Source organism: Grampus griseus (genome assembly GCF_964374135.1).
Source record: "Grampus griseus genome assembly, chromosome: 6".
Taxonomy (NCBI): Eukaryota; Metazoa; Chordata; class Mammalia; order Artiodactyla; family Delphinidae; genus Grampus; species Grampus griseus.
In genome coordinates, this window is record NC_139000.1 from 113,468,772 (window position 1) to 113,494,840 (window position 26,069).

The window sequence follows — 26,069 nt, forward strand, 5'->3', positions numbered from 1 at the left end:
TCTAAGAAAATATTGCTAGGATTTATGTCAGAGAATATTTTGCCTATGTTCTCTTCTAGGAGTGTTATGGTACCATGTCTTATATATAAGCTTTATGCCATTTGGAGTTTATTTTTATGTATGGTGTGAGGGAGTGTTCTAACTTCATTGATTTACATGTGGTTGTCCAGCTTTCCCAACACCACTTGTTAAAGAGACTGTCTTTTCTCCACTGTGTATTCTTGCCTCCTTTGTTGAAGATTAATTGACTGTATGTGTGTGGATTTATTTTTGGGCTCTCTCTTCTGTTCCATTGATTCATATATCTGTTTATGTGCCAGTATCACACTGTCTTGATTACTGTAGCTTTGTAGTATTGTCCAAAGTCTGGGAGGCTTATGCCTCCAGTGTTTTTCTTTTTTCTCAGGATTGCTTTGGCAATTCTGGGTCTTCCGTGGTTCCATATAAATTTTAACATTATTTGTTCTAATTCTGTGAAAAATGTCATGGGTAATTTGATAGGGATCACATTAAATGATAGGGGAGTATGGCCATTTTTTTTTTTTTTTTTTTTTTTTGCGGTAGTCGAGCCTCTCACTGCTGCAGCCTCTCCCGTTGCGGAGCACAGGCTCCAGACGTGCAGGCTCAGCGGCCATGGCTCACAGGCCCAGCTGCTCCGCGGCATGTGGGATCCTCCCAGACCGGGGCACGAACCCGCGTCCCCTGCATTGGCAGGCAGACCCCCAACCACTGTGCCACCAGGGAAGCCCGAGTATGGCCATTTTAACAATATAAATTCTTCCAAGAGCATGGGTTATCTTTCCATTTCTTTGAATCATCTTCAGTTTTCTTTATCAACATTTTATAGTTCTCAACATATAGGTCTTTCACCTCCTTGGTTAGGTTTATGCCTAGGTATCTTCTTTATTTTGAAGCAGTTTTAAATGGGATTGATTTTTTAATTTTCTCTTTCTGATATTTCATTGTTAGCGTAAAGAAATGCAGCAGATTTCTGTACATTAATTTTGTATCCTGCTACTTTGCTGAATAGTTTTTGTGCGGGGTCTTTACAGTTTTCTATGTATAGTATCATGTCATGTGCATATAATGACAATTTTACCTCTTCCCTTTGAATTTGGGTAATTTTTATTTCTTTTTCTTGTCTGATTGCTGTGGCTAGGACTTCCAATATTATGTTGAATAGAAGTGGTGAGAGTGGGCATCTTTGTCTTGCTTCAGAATTTAGTGGGAAGGTTTTCAGCTTTTCACCACTGATTATTATGTTGGTTGTGGGTTTGTCATAAATGGCTTTTATCATCTTGAGACATGTTCCCTCTATACCCATTTTGGTGAGAGTTTTTATCACAAATGGATGTTAAATTTTATCAAATGCTTTTTCTGTGTCTATTGAGACTTTGTCCTTTCTTTTCTTAATGTAGTGCATCACATTGTTAGATTTGTATGTGTTGAACCATTGTTGTGACCTTGGAATAAGTCCTACTTGTAATATGCTGTTGGATCCAGTTTGCTAATATTTTTGAGGAATTTTTCATCTATATTCATCAAAGATATTGGCCTGTAATTCTATTTTTTTGTAGTGACTTTGTCTGGTTTTGGTATCAGGGTGATGGTGGCTTCATAGAATGACTTTGGGAGTGTTCCCTCCTCTTCAGTCTTTTGGAAGAGTTTGAGAAGGATAGGTATAAGTTCTTTGTATGTTTGGTAGCATTCCCCAGAGAAGCCATCCAGTCCTGAACTTTTGTTTGCAGGGAGTTTTTTTTTTTTTTTTTTTAATTGCAGATTCTATTTCACTTCTAGTATCAGTCTGTTCAAATTATCTGTTTTTTATTGGCTCAATTTTGGCAGATTGTATGTTTTTAGAAACTTGCCTATTTCTTCTAGATTGTCCAATGTGCTGGTATATAACTGTTCAAAGTATTTTCTTACAATTTTTTTTGGTATTTCTGTGGTATCAGTTGATATTTTTCCTCTTTCATTTCTTTCTTTTTTTTTTTTGGCGGTACGCAGGCCTCTCACTGTTGTGGCCTCTCCCATTGCAGACCACAGGCTTCGGACGCACAGGCTCGGTGGCCATGGCTCCCAGGCCCAGCCGCTCCGCAGCATGTGGGATCTTCCCAGACCGGGGCACGAACCTGTGTCCCCTGCGTCGGCAGGTGGACTCTCAACAACTGCGCCACCAGGGAAGCCCTCTCCTCTTTCATTTCTTATTTTGTTTATTTGGGTTCTCTCTCTTTTCTTCTTGGTGAGCCTGACTAGAGGTTTGTTGATGTTTTGGTTATCCTTTCAAAAAACCAGTTCTTGGTTTTACTGATTTTTTTTCTATTGATTATCTCTATTTATTTCCTCTCTGATCTTTAATATTTCATTCCTTTTGCTAACTTCGGGTTTTGTTTTTTCTTCTTTTTCTAGTTCTTTTAGGTGGTAGGTTAAGTTGTTAATTTAAGATTTTTCTTGTTTCTTGAGGAAGGCCTATATCACTGTGAACTTCTCTCCTGTAACTGCCTTTGCTGCATCCCATAGGTTTTGTAAGGCTGTGTTTTCATTGCCATTTGTCTCGAGCTATTTTCTGATTTCCTCTTTGATTTCATCATTGCCCCATTTGTTTTTCAGTAGCATGTTGTTCAGTCTCCATGTGATAATTTCCCCATTCTTTCTGTGGTTGATTTCTAGTTTTATGCCGTTGTGGTCAGAAAAGAGGCTTGAAATAATTTCTCTCCTCTTAAATTTCTTGAGGCTTGTTTTGTTCCTAGTATGTGATGTATACTAGAGAATGTGTATTCTGGCATTTTTTTGGATGTAGTGTCCTGTAGATGTCAATTAAGTTAAACTGTTCCATTGTGTCATTTAGGGTCTCTGTTGCTTTACTGATTTTCTGTCTGGAAGATCTGTCCATTGATGTCAGTGGGGTGTTAAAGTCTCCTACTATATTGTATTTTTGTCAGTTTCTCCCTTCATATCTGTTAGCATTTGTTTTATGTATTTAGGTGCTCCTATATTGGGTGCATATGTGTCAATGAGTGGAATATCCTTTTGTATTGATCCTCTTATCGTTATATAGCGTCCTGCGTTGTCTTTCTTTATGGCCTTTGTTTTAAAGTGTATTTTGTCTGACATGAGTATAGCTACCGCTGCTTTCTTGTCATTTCCATTTGCATGAAATATCTTTTCCGACCCCTCACTTGTAATCTGTGTGACTTGTGCCCTAAAGTGAGTCCTTGTAGGCAGCATATTGTAGGTTCTTGTTTTTATCCAATCTGCTACTCTGTGTCTTTTTAACAGAGCGTTTGGCCTATAGACATTTAAAGTAATTTTTGATAAGTATGTATTTATTGCCATTTCAAACCTTGTTTTCCAGTTGATTTTGTGTTTCTCTTTTGTTCCTTTCTTCTTTTTGTTTTTTCTTTTGCGATTTGATGATTTTCTTTTGTATTATGCTTGAGCTCCTTTCTTTTTGGTTTTTGTGAATCTCTTGTATGTGTTTTATTTGTAATTACCCTGATTTTCAAGTATGTTAACCCTTAACCATATCTAATTGCTTTAGACCGATAGTCATATAAGCTCAAACACATTCTAAAAGTTCTACATTTTCTTACTCGCCTTCCCACATGTTGTAATTTTGACATCCTATTTTTATCTTCATGTTTATTCTTTTGCTGTTAATTGTAGTTACAATCACTTTTACAAAAATTTTTGATTGTTTTTAATCTATGTATTGGCCAATTTAAGTGATTTTCAGTCCTTTTATATATTTGCCTTTCCTGTTACGTTTTTCCTTTTCTTATAGATTGTTGTTTCTTTTCTCTTTTGAGAAAACCTTGCAATATTTCTTTTAGGATAGATTTAACATTGCTATATTCTTTTAGCTTTTTCTTGTCTGAGATTCTTTTTCTTTCTGTTCTAAATGATAATCATGCTGGGTAGAGTATCCAAGTTTGCAGATTTTTCCCTTTCAGGACTTTGAATATATATTGCCACTCCCTCTGGCCTGCAAAGTTTCTGCAGAGAGATCAGCTGATAGCCTTATGGGAGTTCCCTTTGTGTTTCTTTTGCTGCCTTTAGAATCCTCTCTTTGTCTTTCACTTTTGCCATTTCAATTATGATATTCCTTGGTGTGAGTCTTTTTGCATTCATCTTGTTTGGGACCCTCTGTGCTTCATGTTCCTGGATAGCTGTTTCCTTCTTTAGGTTTGGGAAGTTTTTAGCCATAATTTCTTCAAATACATTTTCAATCCCCTTTCTTCTTTTTTCTCCTTCTGGGATCCCTATTTAGCATAGGTTGGTACACTTTATATTATCCCATAGGTCTCGTATGTTGCTTTTTTTATTTGTCTTTTTGTCTGCTGTTCTGATTGGGTGATTTCCATTATTCTGTCTTCCAGATCACTTATTTGTTCTTCTGCATTATTTAGTCCGCTATTCATTGCTTTTAGCTCAGTTTTTGTCTCAGCAATTGAGCTGTCTAATTTTGACTGGCTCCTTTGTATAGTTTCTAGTTGCTTGTTACAGTGATCTGCGTTTCTATCGAAATTTTTCTTAATTCCTTTAGCATTTGTATTACCTCCTTTTTGAACTTGGGAGCTGTTAGACAGGAGTCAAATATATAATAATACGTATTTATGGAACATGCCTAGAATTGTACCTTACTCAGTAGCTAAGAAAATAATTCCCTCTAATCTTGATTATTCACATTAATAAAAATATAGGAATATCAATGATTAACATACAAGAAATCTATAAACTCTCCCGCAGAAAGGGAAAGCCAGCAGAAGGCACACCTTGTCCAGGTGGAAGAAATCATTCTGAACGTGAGCAATGGGGGAGGTCAAGGGGCCCTCACCAAGGTCAGGCAGGGTGACCCGGGGCAGCCAGAGCAGGGAATGAGGGAGAAGGGAAATGTAGGCAGTTTGTGAATGTTCTTTTTAACTATTGGATTCTAAAGTGATGTTTTTCTTTTTCTTCTTTGTTTTTAGAGGCAGAGTGGAATTCTATAAATGCAGTGCCTGTTCTGTGTCAGACCCAGGCAGGACTCTGGAGGGAAGGATGGCGGCCAGTAACCCGGTCCCTGATTTCCAGGAGGTGATGGTTGAGGGGTCAGGAGGTAAGTAAACCTGAACCCCTGGCGGGGAGGAGGACAGCATGACCCCCTGACCTGGGCGCCTGCAGGAGAGGGTGGGGCAGCAGCTGGAGAGGATGTGGTGCAACGGTGTCAGGTGTCAGGGATGCGTGTCTAGGGTGGCCTGGCTGTGCAGGTCTGGGCCCTGGAATACACGGAGGACCAGGCGGGCCAGGCAGCCTGCTGTCAGTTTGCAGACCGCAGGGCCTGCCTTTGATGTGGTGGATGAAGCAGGAGGTGGTGAGCCGGCTTGAGGTGCGGAGCAGAGAGGGGCTGGGGGACTCGGTGAGCCTGTGGGCAGGTGGGTTGAATTCGATGCCCAGATGGGTATTTGTGAGGGGAATTGAGATTAATGCTCAGGGATTAAAGCAAGAAAGTGGAGTTTTAGATTTGGACTCTTTCTGACTTCAATTTGGGGGGTACGCAGGGGAAGGGCTGGGGGGCAGCAGCTCTGGGGGCGAGGGGCATTTCCACATCCATCTGGGTAACACATGGTGAGGGCCCAAATCAGGACAGTGTGAGCCAGGGACACGGGACAGGAAAAGTGACTCTGAGACCTGGTAACTGATGTCTGACGGGGCATTTCAGAGCAGAGAGGCCCCTATCAGCTCGCCTAAGGGTTCCTAAGTTCCCCGGTGCCCAGGGACCTCAGCACAGGGGATCTGACCACTCTGAGACCTTGGGCGTGTGGTAAGTGCTCTACCCTGGAGGATCCGTTGTTTGATGAGTTGTAAGCACCTCATTTCTGAATTATTTGAACCTGTTTTAGGGTAATTTTGTAGAGAGTGATAAAGTAATGCTGTTACCTAAGTTAACCTGATCTATGAAAAGCACAGATGTATGCAAAGTTTTGGGTTAAAAATTTACTGCAAAATGACCTCTCTTATGGCAGTATGCATATCAAAACAATATTGGATTACTAATGCCGCAACTTGTATAGCTTTTACATTCTCTTTCAAAAGAGAACTAGCACTGGTGTCATTGGAACATAAGAAAAGTAACAGTTTTACCTGAGAAAAAGCAAAACTGGTTTCCAGCTACGGCTTAATTCAGCCAATTTCATGAGCAGCGGTGGCTTTTTGGACTCGTCATTCATTCTAAAGCAGAGGTATACCCTTGTTTTGCATACCGTAGGTGTTGAGACTGAGGTTTGGAGATGGAGTACGTTTTTAAGGACTAACGTTACAGAAAAAGATTTATGATGGCGTTTCATGGATAAGGCTCAGTTGACAAAGAAATTGCTATTGCAGGTCCTTTTGGCCTGAAGAGTTTCTGTTCTGAATCTGTGGTGTAAATGCATAACAAAAGAAAGCTTTAATGCCGCTTGCTTTGAAATTGGGGGCGGTGACTTTAAAGCCCTGTGGGTAGTTTGATTGCCCGAAACTATTTTTAAGCGCAAGGGCAGCTGTGGGAAGGAAAGCTAGTGGGGAATTTGCTTGGGTTGAGAGGTGGGTGAGGACCTCTGGAGAAATGCAGGAAAAGGTCTTATTTGGGGGCCTTGGATTGTCAGCCCCTTGTGCACCTTCCCTAGAGCCTGACGCAGGGGTGTTTTCAGCCTAACTGGACCAATGGTGGTGTCGGGCTACCAGAACTTTCACTTCGTGAAGCTGAACAGTTTCTGAGAAAGGGCTGGTGGGATCACAGGCACATTGATGTGTCTCTTTCCGACATCCTGTGCAACACATTTGAGGCAGAAGAACCGTTTCTGATGTTTGGTGAAGTCGGGAGCCTTTGTAATCAGAGGCTGAAAAGGCTAACGGTACCAGTTCTGAGGCTTCTCAGGAATTTCCTTGGAAAGGGGTGGGGAGGGAGTGACTCACCCGGCCGAAGGTGCTCAGGTAGGCCTCCGCGATCACCAGCCTCTGCGCGTTGCAGCGCTGGGTCAGGATGTCGATCAGCAGGTCCTTGTCGCAGCCTGGAAAAGGGGCATATTTGGAGAGTCGTGAGACTGCTACCCTGCAGGTAGGAAGAACTCAGTGTCCAGGGATCAAAGGCAGCATGCAAGCTTGTCCCCGTGTTGCTTCCAGCAGGCAGGGAACGATTCCAACTCAAATGGAAGTCACAGGGCAGCCCCTGACATGGCGAGGGACCTCCCGTCTCTCCTCTTGATGCTACAACTACAGATTTTCCTTCAAAAGGATTCAATAAAAATACAGAGGAGTGAAGAATGTGGTCTTTCTTCTACCACCCTCCTACCCCACCAACAAAAGGCTTTCCTGGACGCCAAGCTGATTCCTGTTTGAATTGGCCACGTGTCTTTCTTACTGTACGGTTTGATATGACTTACAACAAATGTACATTAAGACAAAAGTAACTGCTGTGGTGCTGATGTCAGCAGGTGAGAGGATCCTGGCCATTGTCTCCTTTGGAGAAAGAATCCCACAAAGAGACATTGTAAAGCAGGCACAGAGTTTATTGGAAGCACAGTATGAGAAAAAAGAAGCGATTTATTTAGAGCAGAAGCAAAGCACAGATACACACCCAGAGAAGAGTGCAGGAGTCCTGAACGAGGAAAGTGGATTGAAATCACTTATACGGGACAGTTCTTCCAGGTCTCTGTTCTCCTCTGGCCAATTATCTCCCTTCTTCTCCCACATCTGACCTGTCTCAGGGCCCTCCCGGTATGTGTGCACATCTTTTTGCCAAGATGGATTCCAGCGCTGAGGCTGACGGGAGGTGTGACAACACGTATTATGGGGTAGTGCCCCCTCCCTTTTTGACCCCCTGAGGAGCCTCTCTGTGCATGTGCGCTTGGAGAGGTTTCCCTGACCTCAGGAGATGTGATAGTCATGGTCATCTCACCTCTTCAGCAGAGCTCAGCTCCTGCCATTAACTTTGTCCTTGGAGTGTCAGGGGAAAACAGAGCTCCAGTTGAGTCCACTTGACAAACCCCAGCTGCTCAGCCCAGGGGTGCATCTGCCTCATGCCTCAGTCCAGACCCCAACAGAAGGAAGAGTCCTGGGGAAGGGGCTGTGAGGGGGGGACCATGCCCCTGCCCAGGGGTGGGCGGCCCCTCCCCATAACAGAGGCTCTGCTCCTGGGCTCTGAGGCCCCGCTTCCTCCTGCACCAACCCATGAACCTGAAAAAACGCCTGAATGCACAGCTGCTTCAGGGAAATTTAGCTGCAACGTTAGTGGTGGTAGAGTAACCAAGAAGGTGTTAGCATCCCCTCAGCTTGACCAAAATTCAGACAAACTTCTCCTGATTAGAAGCCTTTGACCTCTTTCCTTCCTCCTTTCTTTCTTTCTTTCTTTCTTTCTTTCTTTCTTTCTTTCTTTCTTTCTTTCTTTCTTTCTTTCTTTCTTTCTTTCTCTTTCTTTCTTTCCTTCCTTCCTTCTTTCTTTTCTTTCTTTCTTCTTTCCTTCCTTCCTTCCTTCCTTCCTGCCTGCCTTCCTTCTTTTTTTCTGAGAGCATTTACTTCAGAAAACTTGCAGTTGTAAATTCTTTCTTTTCCCCCAAGACATAAATCTTGTCCCAACCACCTGCCAGTTTTAATGCCCAGAAATGCCTTTCTCAAGGACTTGGGATGCATCCCTTTGAAATACAATCGCCAGGAAAGATAGAGCCACTGTCTCCCAACCTCTGTGGCAGGCAGGACCCTGAGTACCAATGAGCAGCCTCAGAAGTCCTCATTGTGTTGACCAAGGCCCCCGCCCCTGTGACCTCTAGAACATCCCAGGGCTCAGACCTCGCCTGCCTTTTGTTTCAGAGGAGCTGAGTTCAGTCTCTCTCCTCTTTCATAAAGGCTTCCCTGCCTGTTGAATTCTGTGTGGTATACTTTCCCTTTGACAAATGATGGAGATGAGGAGAAGAATGAGTTGAAGTGCTAGGATGTTAAGCAGATCATCTTTTTGGAAGTTAAAGCCATCCTGGATGTGTTCGGATCATGGGAGAGTGATGAGCTGCATGTGAAAACGTCCAGTGAATGAGGGCATGGGACTAGATATACACAGATGACCATGCCTGGAAGAACCCAAAGGGGGAGCGAGGTATTTATGCAGGTGAGAGAAATGGTCCGGCAGCTGCAGAATGGAGGGAGGGAGGCAGAGGATCAGCTCCAGAGCCTGGGATTTCGGGTTTGGGAGCAAAGGCAGCCTGTAGAGAAAGGCACAGAGCATCAGGTGCACGGGGCCCCAGGTTCAGCGCTGGAGCCAAGGGACATTAGGTGGTTCTGAAGGGATCTGCTGACTGCGTGATGGGCGGTCCAGAGGAACGTATTTTTAATAATAAATAGAAGGTTTTTCAATTGGATCCATTGTTGATTTTGCTATCGTCACACTTTTGTAATTTTTGTAGCCTTCTGGTTTTCGTTGTTGTTCTGTTGGGATTATCCACAACCTACCTCTCTGAATTACTCTCCATTTTTCAAAGTTCATAGCAACTCTGGCTCATTTATCCTTCTAGAGATATTTCAGAGTAATATCATATGGATCTCAAAAATATTATTAAAATTTCAATTAAAATAACTGTAAACTTAGGAATCGATTTAGAGAAATTATATTTCTGTCACTAACATGATGAATCTGTTGAATTAATTATGTGTTTTTCTTTTCTAAAAGACTTAGTAAAGATTTGTAGAGTTTTTACAAATAACAAGAAACTTGATTTTGTTGAAATTATTCATATTTGCATTTCTATTGATATTTCAAGCTATATTATTTTTGCTTTGTTTCTTAACACATAATTGCTTAATGAAGTAAATGATGTCAAATTTTATGTTGACTTTGTATCCAGAAAAATTATTGAACTCTCACAGTTTTTAATAATGCTTTTGCTTGATTACCTTGGATTTTGAGATATATTAATAATGTCCTCTGCAATTTCAGAGAATTTTGATTTGTTTTTTAGAATCATCGTATCTATTTCTCTTTCTTGTCCTATTATATTAGGGGCAGGAATATCTAGATAATTCCTATCCGATAGTTTAACAGAAAAATCTGACATGATGAACCATAGCAGTCTTATAGGTTTTTATGATGTACAGTTGATTCTTGTTCTTAGTGAAAGGTTTCTACAAAGTCACCGTGAGCATGAATTAGTAAATGCTGAACGACTGCTTCTAGGGGAAATATAGGAAAACTCAGCCGCTAGGACTAGAGGGAAACTCCCTCCACTTCTGTAAAGAAGGTCTACACACACCCTACAGCTCACATCATATTGGTGGTCAGTGAGGCCTGGGGCAGGTGAGGACGCCTAGTCTAAGTAGCACCCAGTGTTTCACAAAGATTCATTTTGTCCTGTACGCAGCTTTACCATGAGTTAGGCATATAGGTTAAAAATAGTTCCCCTTGCCCAGGATCTCATAGGCATGATCTGGAAATTATATATGTTAACTGAGACAAAAGAAACACAGTTGTTGTAAGAGTGCGTGGGTAGGGAAGTAGCTTGTCGCAGTTAGGACTTGGCAAGTGGACTGCACTGTTAGACATTGTTACCTGAGAGGTACTCCTTTTCCTTGGTGAATTGTTATACAACTTAAGACAATTTTTGTTAAAACTACGCATTTCCGTTTGCGTCAGAGAATATTTTTGCTTTCTGATTTTTCTATGTAAGACACAGTCAAAAACCAACAAGTGAGACTACATTAAACTCAAAAGCTTCTGCAGAGCAAGAGAAACAATCAACAAAGTGAAAAGGCAACCTATAGAATGGGAGAAAATACTTGCAAATCATATACCTGATAAGGAGTTGATAGCTGCAATGTATCAGGAGCTCATACAACTCAATAGTAAAAAAGAATAATTAATAATCTGATTGAAAAAAATGGGCAAAGCACCTGAATAGACATTTTTCCCAGGAAGGTGTACAAATGGCCAAGAAGTACACGAAAAGCTGCTCAACATCACTAATCATCAGGGAAATGCAAATGAAAACCACAGTGAGATATCACCTCTCACCTGTCAGAATGGCCATCATCTGAAAGACAAGAGATAAAAAGTGTTGGCAAGGATGTGGAGAAAGGGGAACCCTCCTGCACTGTTGGTGGGCATGTAAATTGGTGCAACCACTATGGAAAACGTTACAGAGGTTCCTCAAAAAATTAAAAATAGAGCTACCATGTGATCCAGTACTTCCACTCCTGGGTATTTATCCACAGGAAATGAAATTGCTATCTTGCAGAGTTATCTCCACCCCCATGCTCATTACAGCATTATTCACAATTGCTGAGACATGGAGACCACTTAGGTGTCCCATCGACAAAGGAATGAATAAAGAAAATATGATACACACACAATGGAATATTACTCAGCCACGAAAAGAAGGAAATCCTGCCATTTGTGACAACATGGATGAATCTTGAAGCCGTTACGCTAAGTGAAATAAGACAGAGAAATGCAGATACTGTATGATCTCACATACATGGAATCCACAATAGCTGAATTCATGGAAACAACCAGGGGCTGGGGGATGGAAGAAAGGGGGAGGTGACAGTCAAAGTGTACAGACTTCCAGTTATAAGAGGAGTGAGTTCTGGGGATCTAACATCCGTCATGGTGACTACAGTTAACAATACTGTATTGCATACTTGAAAGTGGCTAAGAGAGTAGAGGGTAAATGTTCTCACCATAACAGTAATGACAAAAAATGGTAATTCTGTGAGAAGAAGGATGTGTAAACTAACCTTATTGTGTTGACCATTTAGCAAAATATACGTCTTTGAAATCATCACATGGTACACTTTAAACTTACACAATGTTATAGGTCATTTGTGTCTCAGCAAAGCTGGAAAAAACCCACAGTAGCCGAGGAAAACATTTGCAATTGTCGTTTTCGATTGTCCTTTGCCAGGGGTATCAGGATGGATAGACTTTCACAGCATCTTGAGCTGTGTTCTTGGTTTGTCGTACTAGAGCAGAGGTGTGCCGTCAAACCCCAAACCTCCTGAAATTCTTCAGCTAAAACACTGACCAGCAAAAACCTACAAGGGTCAAAATGAATCCAAATTCTGACCCTAAAATTGCGATGACAGGAAAATTGAAACTGGCACAAAGAAGAATTTTCAGTGAATAGATTGCTCTGATTTATAGTTTTAAAGCAAAAATTATTCTCCTGAAGAAAAAGTTAATCCATAACTGTTCATTGCCCTGTCTCCAGATTTTTCTAGCGATGATTAATATTTTTAAAGGCATAAGCATTGCGGACTCTTAATGTTGACTTTAGAGCACATTCAAAGTCCTTTATTGTTTTCCTCCAGGGTCCTGCTAGTGGACACACACACACACACACAGTATAGCTTGTGTAAAGATGACCTTGTCTTCAAAGCTGAGAGCTTGCTTTCTCATGAAAGGCTTTTTATGTTTCATGCAAACGTTTCCTTTCTGTTGTCAGTGTTCATCTTCGTGCTCACCAGAAGTCTCCTTAGGACAGGTTGGATGTTTAACAGCTCCATATCGTATCTTAAAGATTAAATCTTTTTTAAAAGAACTCAACAATTTCCCACTTCTCTCTACATTTCTTTCCTAAACTCTAGTTCATTCACTGGACATGCACTTACAAGCACCTGACCCAGCCTCCCGCCCTGGGAGCTCAGAGGCCAGTCAGCAGGTGACAGGGGTGGGGGGAGGGGACAGGCCTGGTGGAGGTGAGGTCAGAGGCAGGACCTTGCAGAAGCAGGTGCTGGGCTTGGGACGACTGATGAGTTTGGAGGGCAAAGAAGGGTTCAAAGAGGAAGGCTCAATTGAAGGGATTCCTGAAGGAAGAGAATTTGAATTCCAAGTAGATGGGAGAAGAATATAGCCTTCCAGGCAGGGGGATTACTGCGCCAATTTGCAGGGATGTGGAAAAGCAGATCCCCCGGAGGAGCAGCAGGAAGTCTGATTTGGCTGGATGTGGGAGTCTCAAAGGTAACAGGCTAGAAAACAAACAAGGGCGAAAAAAGGATGTTTATCCCAGATTAAGTTTTTTGGTTTGGAATTTCATTTAGTTGTTAGGCATTTAAGCATCTAAGGCAAAAACATGTCAAGGTCAGATCTGCAATTGCGAGAGGCAATTCTGTTGATCTTTTCTATTATTTTTCTTGTTCTACCTTTTTGCCCAGCTTTTTGTTTGAATCAGTGTTTGCTTTCTGTTAAACATCAGCTGTTTACACCCATATTATAGTCTTAAGACAAGGTAAAGCACAGGAAAAAAATGATCAAGAAAGGTGCTAGAAATCACCAGGCTTACCAAATCCCTGGAGTGCTTCCCCCAGCATTTGGGCGTCCATCATGGGGTTGAAATTGGGAGCTGGGAAGATGGTTCCCTGCACCTGGTGGGGAGAGTCAGAGAGAAAGGGATTGCAGTAATGCACACCAAAGGTTTCAACATTTTTTTAGATAAATAAAAACAAAAGTACATTCTGTATGTTTGAATTACTCTAAGACATACACACAGGTCTATTAAACAAATGTGTTAATTGTATGTCAATTGCAGAGACTTAATTGTGTTCTTTCTAGTCTATTGGCTTCTCCTGCACTGGCATCTATTGTTCATCTAGGAAATGGAGAAACTAGAACTAATAGTAGAAGAGTGTAAGAATCAAATAAATACATGTCTTCTTAGTAAACAGTAAGCATTTTCTTAGGAATTGGAGACTATTTTATAGAAACTGAAAAGAGATGAATTGTGGGGATTCATCCCATTTAAATGAGTTATAAGTGGCAGTTAACCACCACAGCTTTTTTTTTTTTTTTTTTTTTTTTAACAATTCAGGGGCCCTGAAATCATATTAGAGGAAATTGAAACATTTGAATTTGGATTAGGGATTCATGATGAAGACGGGGCAGAGATTTTTGGCAAAGCCTCTGCAGCTACAGAGGAAGACGTGAACTCCTGATAATTCTCTGTTTCAGTTCTCATTCATGCTAATAATAAAATGGCAGAAGACATAGGTGAGGCTTTGAGTCGCTTATTTGAGACAGAGCCAGCAGGACTGGGCTCTGTAGGATGACACTCAGACCACCAAAGTGTATTAAGAAGGGGAGCTCTCCCCTGTTTGTCGTGAGTTTGCCCAGAAACATTGGGAAAAATGTCTTCCTGTAGAAAACAGGTCTCCAGGCCTTCAGCGGGCAGGTTCACCGAGCTCTTTTGCAGCAGGTGAAGTTTTCCAGGGCCCATCATCTAACAGCAGAAAATTAATTAATTGATGAGCAAAAGACTGGACCGAACTTCTAGTCCAAGAAATATGCATATACCGATGCCAAAATATTTATGAAAAGATTTTTGGGGGATTAAGAAAACTGTTCACTTGAGTTAAAACTAAGAATTCAATTCCATTTGTATTCCGCTTGACTGATGTTGATAAACAGGAAGCTGCCTGTTTGAAGTAGACTGGAAACCATAGAGTAGTTGTAATATGGACATATTTTCGTACGTAGAAGTACAACCAAGTTAGTGAAACATTCTTCTTAAATCCTAGACGGACAGACATATGTAATTAAAATATGAACACAGTTTGCATCTTATGATGCCCGTGCCTGAGTTTACAAACCAATGTCCAATTTGCTTCTAATAGTTCAAGCTTCTTGGCAATGATCCAGAAACTAAGTTCTCTTGAGTCAACCCATGATTCTAGAAGCTATTTATTAGGAGACATCATGAATTTTATCTGCCTTATTCACTAGCCAGTCCCATTGGCTGAGATTCTATCAGGAAAACAGACTATGATTCTTCTTATATTTACTAAATTAAGTTCAGAGATCAGATTCTAAAATTAATTTCCTGATTGAGTTCTCCTCACCTCAGTCATTTTGTTTTGAATCTTATAACCCTAGAGAAATTTAAGATTTAAACTTTTGAAAGAAGAGCCATGCCTTTAAATGTAAAATTTCTTTTCTGCTATTTGTCACTGCCTTTTACTAAATCCTTTTTGTCTGTGTAGCTTTTTCTGTTTTTTTTTTTCATTGGAAATATTAAAGGTTTTTTGAGGCATGGGAAAGAGGTAACTTTAGTTCCCTGTTTCAGGAGTTAGAAGGCTTGTTTGGACAAGTCTGGAGGGGCAGTACCATTCATGCCTGGTGACCTTAGTCTTGCTGTGTGCTCTCAACCAAAGAACTGTTTTAAAGTATAAAAGAGAAAATGTATTTGAAAACAATGGGACATATTGTTAAATAAGTATAAGTTACCTAGGCAATTTCAGCACTGAATGTGGAAATGTCCATCACAAAACAGAACATTTCATTCCTGGCCGGGCTAGGATCCCCCAGTTTTCTACCGGAGTATGTGCTACAAAATGAAACTGTTTATCTTTTGCACAAAAAAACCAAATGAAAGATAGGAAAAAGAAAGAAAAAAGCTCTGAAAGTTATACATAAAGTTGGAACTGCCTATAGTGATTTATCAGACACGATTTGTATGTGAAATAAGAGTCCACAGTTTTTTTCTTCACAGTTTTTTTAGTCCTTATATAGACGACTAGTACAATGTATTTTTACAGTGTAGTGCAAAAATTATTATTATTTATTTATTACAGTTCCAATATCCTTTGTCACTTAAAATTATCTCCTTATCAATTGGCCTTAAACGAATACACTAAAAATGTTTTTTTTAAGAAAACATTGTGAATGTTTAGTAATTCAGGAAATAGTTTTATAGTACTTGTCATTCATGCCCATTTATATAGCGTATTAAATCACTGTATTCATTTTATGTCAATTATACTTCAGTTAAGCTCAAGTGAGCAGCACTATTCCATGTAAGACACGTACTTAGTGTTCCTTTTACTTATTTTCTCATTGGGATGCTGACTTTGTCTTTTAATGGTCATATTTTTCCAGTTTCATTGGGGTATAATTGACATGGAACATTGTGCAAGTTTAAGGTGCACAGTGTGACCTGATCCACGTGTACACTGTGAAGTGATCCCCACGGTAAGGTGGGTTAACGCACCCCTCACCTTGCACGTCCCTTTTTTCTGATGAGGACATTTGAGACCTGCGCTCCTAGCAGCTTTCCTGTATACGAGACAGTGTTGAAGACTGGATGTGATGAACTGGGAGATTGGGATTGACATATATACACTAATATGTATAAAATGGATACCTAATGAGAACGTGCTATATAAAAAAATAAATAAAATTAAATTAAAAAAAAAAGAAAACTGGAGTCACCGTGCTGTACATGGCATCCCAGGACTTGTTCACCTCAAAACCGGGAGTTTGTACCTCTGACCAACATCGTCCCTGACAATCACCATCCGTCAGGGGCCATTTTGACTGAACTGACCAGTTAAGCTATGGAAACAGTTCAGTTACCAGTTTTAACTTTGTCCCTTGAATTAAACAATTATTTGAAAAATTAATTGATTGATTAATTGCTTTGGGCCTTAAAACTTTTTTCAAGTGATTACAGTGTACATGTAGGTATGTGTTCCTCTATTTTCTTTGGACTGTTTTCCAATATTTGTGCTCGGCCGCATTCTGTGCATCCTCACACCCAACACCAGGCTCCCTGATGACGTCAGTCTACACTGAGAGCTTCTTAAACTTCCCTACCACTCACTGACCTTTTATTTTTCATTAGTATCTTACATTTTTCTATTTGATACAGTTTTTTTTTTTTTTTTTCGCGGTACGCGGGCCTCTCACTGTTGTGGACTCTCCCGCGGTGGAGTGCAGGTTCCAGACGCGCAGGCCCAGCGGCCATGGCTCACGGGCCCAGCCGCTCCGCGGCATATGGGATCCTCCCGGACCGGGACACGAACCCGTGTCCCCCGCATTGGCAGGCGGACCCCCAACCACTGCGCCACCAGGGAAGCCCCTCTTTTTTTTTATTATTGAAGTACCATTGATTTACAATGTTGTGTTGATTTCTGCTGTACAGCAGTGACTCAGTTATACATATATATACATTCTTTTTTATATCCTTTTCCATTATGGTTCATCTCAGGATATTGAATAGAGTTCCCTGTGCTCTACAGTAGGACCTTGTTGTTTATCCATCCTGTATGTACTAGTTTGCGTCTGCTAATCCCAAACCCCGAGTCCATCCCTCCCCCACCTCGCCTCCCCCTTGGCAACCACAAGTCTGTTCTCTGTGTCTGTGAGTCGGGTTTTATTTCGTAGATAATTTCATTTGTTGATACAGTTCTTAAAGTTGGGGCTTTGCCTATGTCAAGTACAGTATTGTTTTATAATTTGCTGCCGTACAAGTAGTTGTTCTGTGGCTTCATTCCTTATCCTTCTAGTTATATTTTATGTCCCTTGTCTGCAGAGGGTACCTCAAAGCTATGTGTGATTTTCTATGCAGTGAGACATCTTTTTAAAATGTTCTCATTCACTGGTGATGTCACTTAAGTTAAATGATTGCTTTAAAAAAATTCATTAATGAGATTTTTGGCCAAATGACCTGGCTTTATATATAATGAATATGATAAACTTTCTTTTTGTTTGTTTTTTTTTACAAATACAGAGTGTACATGAATTAATCAGATTCTTGAAGTCATTATACTGATCATATTTATTGTTTGTATCAGGAAAACTGAAGAGAGACAAACAGATCAGACAAATGAGAATTGTCCTGGAGAAGAGGGTGTGGGGTGGGAGACGGGCCTAGTTAACAGGGCACGTCTGGCTTGACAGTGACTCGGGTGGGAAGCAAAGATAGAGGTGAGCTGTCACGTGATTACCAAGGGACATGGAGTGTTTTTTTAAGCAAGAGAGTGAAATAATCTGATTGGAGTTCCACTCTACAGCCACGTAAAGAAAGAAACCAAAAGAAGTGATAGAGGTTGTAGGCATGGCTAATTCAGAACCTCTAGCAGGTATAATGCACACCTGAACTGAAGCAGACTGTGTGTTCTTGATGAATGCAGTTTTGCTTGTTGACCGAGAGTAATTTAACTTACTAATTTTTGAGGTGTATTTTAAGTTAACCCAGTCACGTTAGTTTAACCTTCTGAAAGAGTAAGAGGCTGTCGTGTCAGGTATTTCTCAGCGTGTATACCTTTTAAAGCAAAGTCCTTTTTAATGTACGTGTTCCTAATTTGTTCACATCTTAGAGCAGAATGGAAATTTTGAAAAAGTGGACACTTTCCAATGTGACATGAAAATAATGTGTATATGGTAAAATTGTTTTTTTTACCTTGAAAATGGTCAGATTTAGAAATGGTATCACTTGTCGCAGGCAAAGTAAGTCCCAGTGTCTGTCATTTCCATTTGAACTCTCACCACAAGGTGGTCAAAATATAATCTTTGCTTCTAGTCATTTGCGAATTTAGGTTTTGACAGAGGAATAAAAAACACTCCCTTTTTAAATGACAGAATAAACTGTGTCATGAACTCACTGTGCAGGAGATCACGAGTGATTTGAAGATTTAAAATTCGTTCCAGAATCTACCCCCTGAGCAAATAATGAACGGAGTTCTTTAACTGACAGAAGAATTTCACAATTATTGTCTGGAACTGAATACAGACTGGAAAAGTCCCATATGGACGGCTCATGAAGTTGATAAACACATGTTCATCATCTCATATCAATAAGTGCATGGATAATGCGTATTTCACTCATTCATAGTGACCCAGGGGCCCGGCGTCCATAAACCCATGTTGCTTCTTATTCAACACCCACATTGTAGTCCTTTCTCTCATCTGGCTTTTAAGTCACCCTCATCCCGACCACCTGAGAACCTAAAGAGTTTGGACTTTGAAATGTCAGCTGGACTGACTGGGCAACTGCCAGCATGTGGGTTTCAGCGAATAATTCAGCTTTGTTTCGGTGTAACGGAGATTCTTAGATTTCTAGTGAACTGAGGGTTTTTGGAGCCCTCTGAGGAAATCCTACAGAAGTCCTGGGCCTCCGTTACCATAGGGCACATACGCACCTTTGGGGCACTGGCCCCTGGATCTCCAAACGCCCTGAACCCCACTCTCCTTTGACTTCTGTCTGACAAGAGCTTCCTGAATGGTTTCAGTGGCTTCAGCACGACCAGCCCTAGGGGTTGAGTAACCAGTGTGTTAACCCACCCTCTCTCATCTTCCACGAGTGTGTCCTTCAGTCCAGTCCCGTCCATCCTCTCCCCACAATACCTTCCATGGGGTCCCCGTGTCTTAACCTCTGCTACTGCCCCCTTTACCCCTTCCCCCGGGTCGCACCCAACGAGCTGTTCCCTCAGCCAGAATGGTCCTTCCCAAGATCAGACACGTCCTGTGTCCTTCTCTGCCTAAGTCCTTCCTGCCCAGAGCAGTGCTTCTCTGTTTTCTGCTCTGGCCCACGGGGTGGTTGATTTTCACATGAAAGAAACATCCCCTAGGAGCACCTAGGTTTACAAACACATCCCAGTGTGCTAGCCTTGAGGACACTGCAGTGTCGTCCACTCAACAGAGTATATAGTCATAGGTCGGGGTGAGAATATCATATATTGGGCAAAACGTGAGTGTATAGAATAGAAAAAGACGTTCGAGCTTTGGCTCGTTGGTCTTGAGGGGAGCATTTTCAGTGTTTGCGGCAACTCGTTCCCATGACTGAGAATAGATGACTGTGGGACTCAATCGGATGTTTTAACAGTGTGAACAGTGCTCTTCAGGACTGGTCCCTGACCGTCTGCATGAGTTCGTGTCTTACTTTCTCGCCCTGAACCTCTTGGCTCCTATACACGACACACAACCCACACCCCAGCCCTGAGTGACTCTGTGGCCTTGTCCTTTCTGTCCCTTCTGTTTGGATTCTTCTTCACCCGTGCCCATCTCCACACACACTCGCATCCTCTGACTCCACCGTGAACATCTGTTCAGGATTTAACTGATGGCTCCAGGGCCCTCTGTGCAGGGAGTCCTTCCTGACACCCCCCCCCCCCCACCTGCCGCCCCAGGAATTGTCTACCCTCTTCCTGGTGCCAGAGCTTCAGGACATCCTGCTCAAGTGCCAGGAGCACAGCAGAAAATATCCATTCCTAGTTCTACCAGGTTTCCAAGAGTAGTAAGTCTCATTAACTGGGCGTCCTTTGTTTTGTGGAAAACGAACCTGAATGTGAGTGGTTGTGCAAATTGAGAGATTGGACTGTTCTCGTGAATGAAGGAAGAATATTTGGATTTCCAGGAAACAGTGTGGGAAGAGGTATGGTATGACAAGTAACACGAATGGGTAGTGATGCAGAATTACTCTCATTCCAGCCAAACTCTGGACTCAACTCAAATTCCACCTGTTATGTGGGGTCTTTCCAGGTTTCATCGAGTATTACCTATGGTTTACTTTGCACCTCTGTTGACCACGGCCTTGCCTTTTTTGCATTTGCCTTTTCCTCTAAATTTTCAATTTCTGAAGGGCAGGGACACTTCTTCTCTTGCTTTCCAAAGCATTTAGGGCAGTACCTTAGGTAGAAAGTGGGCTCTAAGAATGTTTATAAAGTACTACATAGAAAAATACACGGACTCAGAGACATCTGCTTTCATCCAGCAGCTTAAAAATTCATTATTCACACATGCAGGCTGTACTCTGGGCATTTCCTGGGTAATCACCTCAGCGGTCTTGTGAAGCTGGTGATACTAAGCTTATTTCACAGATGAGGAGATTCTGAGGCTAAGTTGTCTGAAGCCATGCGGGTCATGTGTGGTGAAGCTGACACTCAAATCCAGATCTAACTCCCTGGCTGGAGCCTTTTCCCTTAGAGCTGAAACTGACGTAAAATAACATGTACGATTGAGGCCCTTTATTCATCTTTGCAACTGAAAAATACCTCTATTTGCAAAGGATCTTGTGGGTAAAACCAAAACTCTAAAAGCATAAGTTCTTCTTCTTATACCAATTCTAAGAGAAAAAGAAAGGGGCGTGTGTGTGTGTGTGTGTGTGTGTGTGTGAAGGAGGGATTGAGGAAATTAGAGAAAGACAGCCAAAAATAGATTCCCATTAGCTGGGTCACCAAAGTGCATTTAAGAACAGAATGTCTAATATTTAACTTCAGTAGAACCCCAGTATAGATCCCCCTGTTATCATGAACCCCCGTTGTTTTCTGTCACTTTTGGTGACCGCTATGGACGAGAACGGCGCCAGGCAGAGTAGACACCCTGGCCCGGCACCTGGCAGGGCAGTTGGCACGTCCAGCTCCAGCCCCAGCTCCAGGACACCCAGACCATGTCCTCGAGCGGGCAGGAGGCCGGCTGTCCAGCTCGTATGTCCCTGGCCAGTCCCTCTGAGTGTCTGAGCTGCTGCCTGCACGTCCCCACCCCTCCCTCGTGGTGGGGCTTTTGGGCACACAGAGTGGCAGCCCCCGGGGTTCTGCCAGCCTGCTGCCGGCCACAGGGAGTGGGGCTGGCATGGGACGTGGCAGGGGGCCAGGCACAGTGTTGGTGGGGATGGCTTTCTCTTGATGGTATTTTGCAGGAGGGAAGGAATTAGGGTTGTCCCATGATGGGTCACCAGCCACTGAGAAGGGACAGCATACATGAACAAAAAGAAATGGAAACATCGCTTACAGTGAGTGAGAGAATGATTGATCTTTATTCCCTGTGTTCCCCTGGCCTCAGATAAGAATCTTTAGGGAGGAAGAGTAACCGGGAGAAGAATTTTTGTGAACTTAATTTGAGTCGTAAAGGACAGGATGACTGCAGCTTACATCTGGGTTACACTTGCAAAGGAAATATGTATCTATCATATAATCAAAATAAAGCTTAATGATCTGATGTCTGCCACAGCTACTGATATTAAGATAGGCTGGGTTGGGCTTCCCTGGTGGCGCAGTGGTTGAGAGTCTGCCTGCCAATGCAGGGGACACGGGTTCGAGCCCTGGTCTGGGAAGATCCCACATGCCGTGGAGCAACTAGGCCTGTGTGCCACAACTACTGAGCCTATGTGTCTGGAGCTTGTGCTCCACAACAAGAGAGGCCGCGATAGTGAGAGGCCCGCGCACCGCGATGAAGAGTGGCCCCGGCTCGCCACAACTGGAGAAAGCCCACTCACAGAAACAAAGACCCAACACAGCCATAAATAAATAAATGAATAAATAAATAAATTAATTAATTAAAAAAAAAGATAGGCTGGGTTATATTTTCAGATTGATGCAGAAGTGTTTATGACTACGAACCAATTACTAAATTAGTTGCTGTAAAATCTTTACAGCTTAGTAGATGGATGTCAAGGAGTTTGAGAAAAGCATGGAGGAACCTGGATTCACCCACACAGCCTCTTAGGATTACCATCCAAGAGCGTCTTCACTCACGTGACTGTATGTTTTGAGGAAACAGTTGTGTAGGAAGGTACTGTAAACTTTATCTTAGTAATATGTAGTAGAAGACTACAAAACTTAACCTCATTAGAGTAAAATCGATGGCATCAAATGACTGCTTACTCTTGAAGGCTCAAGATATTCGATTCCTAAACCCTGGAATCTGCGAATGTTACCTCACCTGCCAAAGGGGACTTTGCAGGTGTGATTAAGTGAAGGATTTTGAGAGGGAGAGATTATCCTGGATTAACCTGGGAGGCTGTAAATATAATCCCACCTGCCCTTATGAGAGGTGGGCAGAGGGAGATTTGACTACAGGACAAGAAGGTGACAGGAAGCCGAAAGCAAGATGCCACAATACTGGCTGTGAAGATGAAGGAAGGACACATGGTCCAGGGACGTGGGCGACTGCTGGCAGCTCGAAAAGCTGAAGAGGCCATCCTTCCCAGAGCCTCCAGGGGGAGCCAGCCCTGCTGACAGCCCCACTTTTGCCTGGTAAAACTGTTTTCAGATTCCTGACCTCCAGAACTGTAAGAGAGTACATTTGTTTTAAGCCACTACCTTGTGGTAATTTGTTACAGCAGCAACAGAAAATTAACAGTCACCATGGAATCCTTGTTTCCACGCGTCCTCCCATCCTAAACGCTTACATCACAAACTTGGTCATTCCCAGTCAGGCCCACACCCCCTCATCAAAGGATACACTTAAACCAAACCCCCCAATTCTCATAAATATCCTGCTGTTCCCCCTCTACTCTGAGATGCTATTAAGATCATGAAGGTAGACCTTCCCCTTAGATGGGCTTCATCCTCGGAGGGTTTTTGGTGCTGTTTTGGGGAAGTTAGGATTTGATAAGATATAATGAGGAAATTTGAAGTACCATTCTGTCTGGATAAATAAAAGGCAATGGGTTATTACTGTTCTATAAGTAAGTCAAGAAAGTCACTGAGGTTACCAGAAAGAATATGTTTCAAGTGTAAAAGATCATAGAAGAGTTTCATGTGACTGATGCCCCCTAAGGAGGATTGTAAGGAGATTATTGCTACTTGATGATTCTGTCCGGGGTCTTTCAGAATAAACGGAAAAAAGACTTGGCGATGAGGTTATAAATTATGGAAGAAACAATAAAATATGGAGACATGATTTAGGACATTATACTTAATGTGTATACAGCTGGGAGAGAGCAGAACAATAGAAGAAAAACAATAATTAAAGAAAAAGTAGAAAAACTTCAGGCAGTGAAAGAATCACATTCTTGTGATGTGATGAAAAGGGACCATCCGTATTGGGGAATGTTAATGAAAAAATCAACGCTTAAGAGACAACGTATTCAAGTTTGCTTACAAGGGAAATGATCAAACTGGGATCCGAATCCTCTTCCACAAAATTCAATGTTAGAAGGCATTTGATCAGTCTTTCCAGAATTCAGAGGAAACAATTTAGGATTCAGAAGTTTTAAACCCAGCAAACTGTAATTTAAAAGAAAGGGCAAAAGCAAAAGATACCACCTACATACCCTTTTCAGATCATGGTAAGAATGATTCAGCCCAGTGAAGCTGAATCAGCGCAAGGAAGTCAAGTAAAGAACAGAAGTAGTTCAATACTATTAGTACCTCAATCCACTAGTCAGCACCTACTGAGTTTCCAGTATGTCCCCCAAATCGTGTTAATTTACACTACTGGACTCCAAGGAATTGAACAATCAAAAATACACACAAGCCAGGTTGGTACTATTGCTGCGAGGTTTAGAGAGGTCAATTTCTGTTCGTAGATCACATACTTAGTGAGCGACGGTGCCCAGATTCAGACCCAGCCTGGTCTGGTTCCAGTCCCCGTGTTCTTTTTTTTAATTTAATTTTTTAGTTTATATTGGAGTATAGTTGATATACAATGTTGTGTTACTTTCAGGTGTACAGCAAAGTGATTCAGTTATACATATACATGTATCCATTCTTTTTTAGATTCTTTCCCCATATAGATTATTACAGAATATTGAGTATAGTTCCGTGTGCTATACAGTACATGCTTGTTGATTATCTTTTTTTTTTTTTTTTTGCGATATGCGGGCCTCTCACTGTTGTGGCCTCTCCTGTTGCAGAGCGCAGGCTCAGCGGCCATGGCTCACGGGTCCAGCCACTCCGCGGCATGTGGGATCCTCCCGGACCGGGGCACGAACCCATGTCCCCTGCATCGGCAGGCGGACCCTCAACCACTGCGCCACCAGGGAAGCCCTGATTATCTATTTTATATATAGTAGTGTGTATCTGTTAATCCCAAACTCCTAATTTATCCCTCCCCCCAATGTTTCCCTTTTGGTAGCCATAAGTTTGTTTTTGAAGATGTGGTACATATATACAGTGGAATATTACTCAGCCCAAAAAAGAATGAAATAATGCCATTTGCAGCAACATGGACAGTCCTAGAGATTATCATACGAAGTGAAGTAAGCCAGACAGAGAGAGAGACAAATATCACATGACATCACTTACATGCTGAATCTAAAAAAAAAAAAGTTACAAATGAACTTATTTATAAAACAGAAACAGACTCACAGGCTTCAAAAACCAACCCCTGTGTTCCTAACTGCTAGACTCCCTTCTTGAACATTGAAGGAATTCAAGTGGGAATTTTTTATCATTAAATAATAAACCTACACTCAATATAATCGAGTTAGCCAATAAGAACATCTCTGACAAAAAGTTAAAACATCATTTATGATCTCATTGTCTACAAATTATTGTTAAATATTTAATGTCTATAACAGAAGGAGATATCTCCCACATCCTCTTCTTGTGCTTTTCCTATCTTTACATATAACTGTATTTTTCCAAATGGAATCACGTGTTACATATTTGGTAGTCTGTCTTTTCCTGGTGTACCACTCTATAGGAGATATCTTAAAGTCTCTTCTGCTCTTTTCTTATCTTTGAAGATAAAAAGATCGTGCAGCAGATCTAAAAATACTGCTCAACCTTACGTATGAATAGTCTAATGAATACTGTGTCCTAACACTCTGTTAATTTTCATCCATAATATACTATTTAAGAGACCTGAAATCACATTTAAATCTAGTAAACATATCCACGTGCCCAATAAGACAATGTGTAAGGGTATTTTGCAAACCCGGTTTTCTGAGGGGAGGGAGGCTCTATACTTCTTGCTTGCTGTATAGCTACTTTGCAGTTTCAACAGCGCCTTTGCGTTCTTTGTTTAATTTGAAGTTATCAACAAGGCTGTATCAGGCAAGGCAAGTGTTCTTATTTCTACATTACATATAAAAACTGATGACTCAGTATTTATATAACACCATTGGCTTAATGATTGGCAGACCAGAATAATAGTGTTCTGACTTTAGACCCAGTGCTTTCCCTGTATATCCTACCTCTCATTCTTCTTCTTTTTTACTATTCGTTGATTATTATTCTTATATTTCAAAAACCTAATGCTACTTTCATATTTGTTTATGTCCCTTATAAAAAGATTAAAATATCTTAATGCCCATAACATAGTCTAGAGGAATAGAGCATATCGTAACTTCAACTTTTTAAAGGTTAACTAGGAAGCACATTCAATATAGGATCTATAGCTCAAACTCAAGGAACACATGTAGTCCTGAATTTCACTTTTAAGATAGAGATTATGTTGACATTTAATGTGTGAAGAATTGCATCTCATGGGTTTATTAGAACAATTTCTACAAAATGAGGTTGCAGCTCTTAGATGAATGGTGATTTCAGCCACTCTCCTCTAATTTGATATTGTTAGAGGTTAGTAACCAGCACTCTCAAAGCCCAATAATCTGTTTCACAGATAGAAACAG

The 26,069-nt window shown here is 41.5% G+C and overlaps 1 protein-coding gene across 1 annotated transcript in view; it reads right to left on the bottom strand.

The window, feature by feature from the left end:
- ANXA10 (annexin A10) overlaps nt 1–26,069 on the bottom strand; it is a gene marked incomplete at both ends in the record, with an annotated part of 133,879 nt that overhangs the window by 25,422 nt on the left and 82,388 nt on the right. Inside the window, 2 exons of the mRNA XM_082656941.1 lie at nt 6,934–7,028; nt 13,281–13,362. Of these exons, the coding sequence (XP_082513067.1) occupies nt 6,934–7,028; nt 13,281–13,362 (177 nt within the window). The remainder of the gene's footprint in view (nt 1–6,933; nt 7,029–13,280; nt 13,363–26,069) is intronic.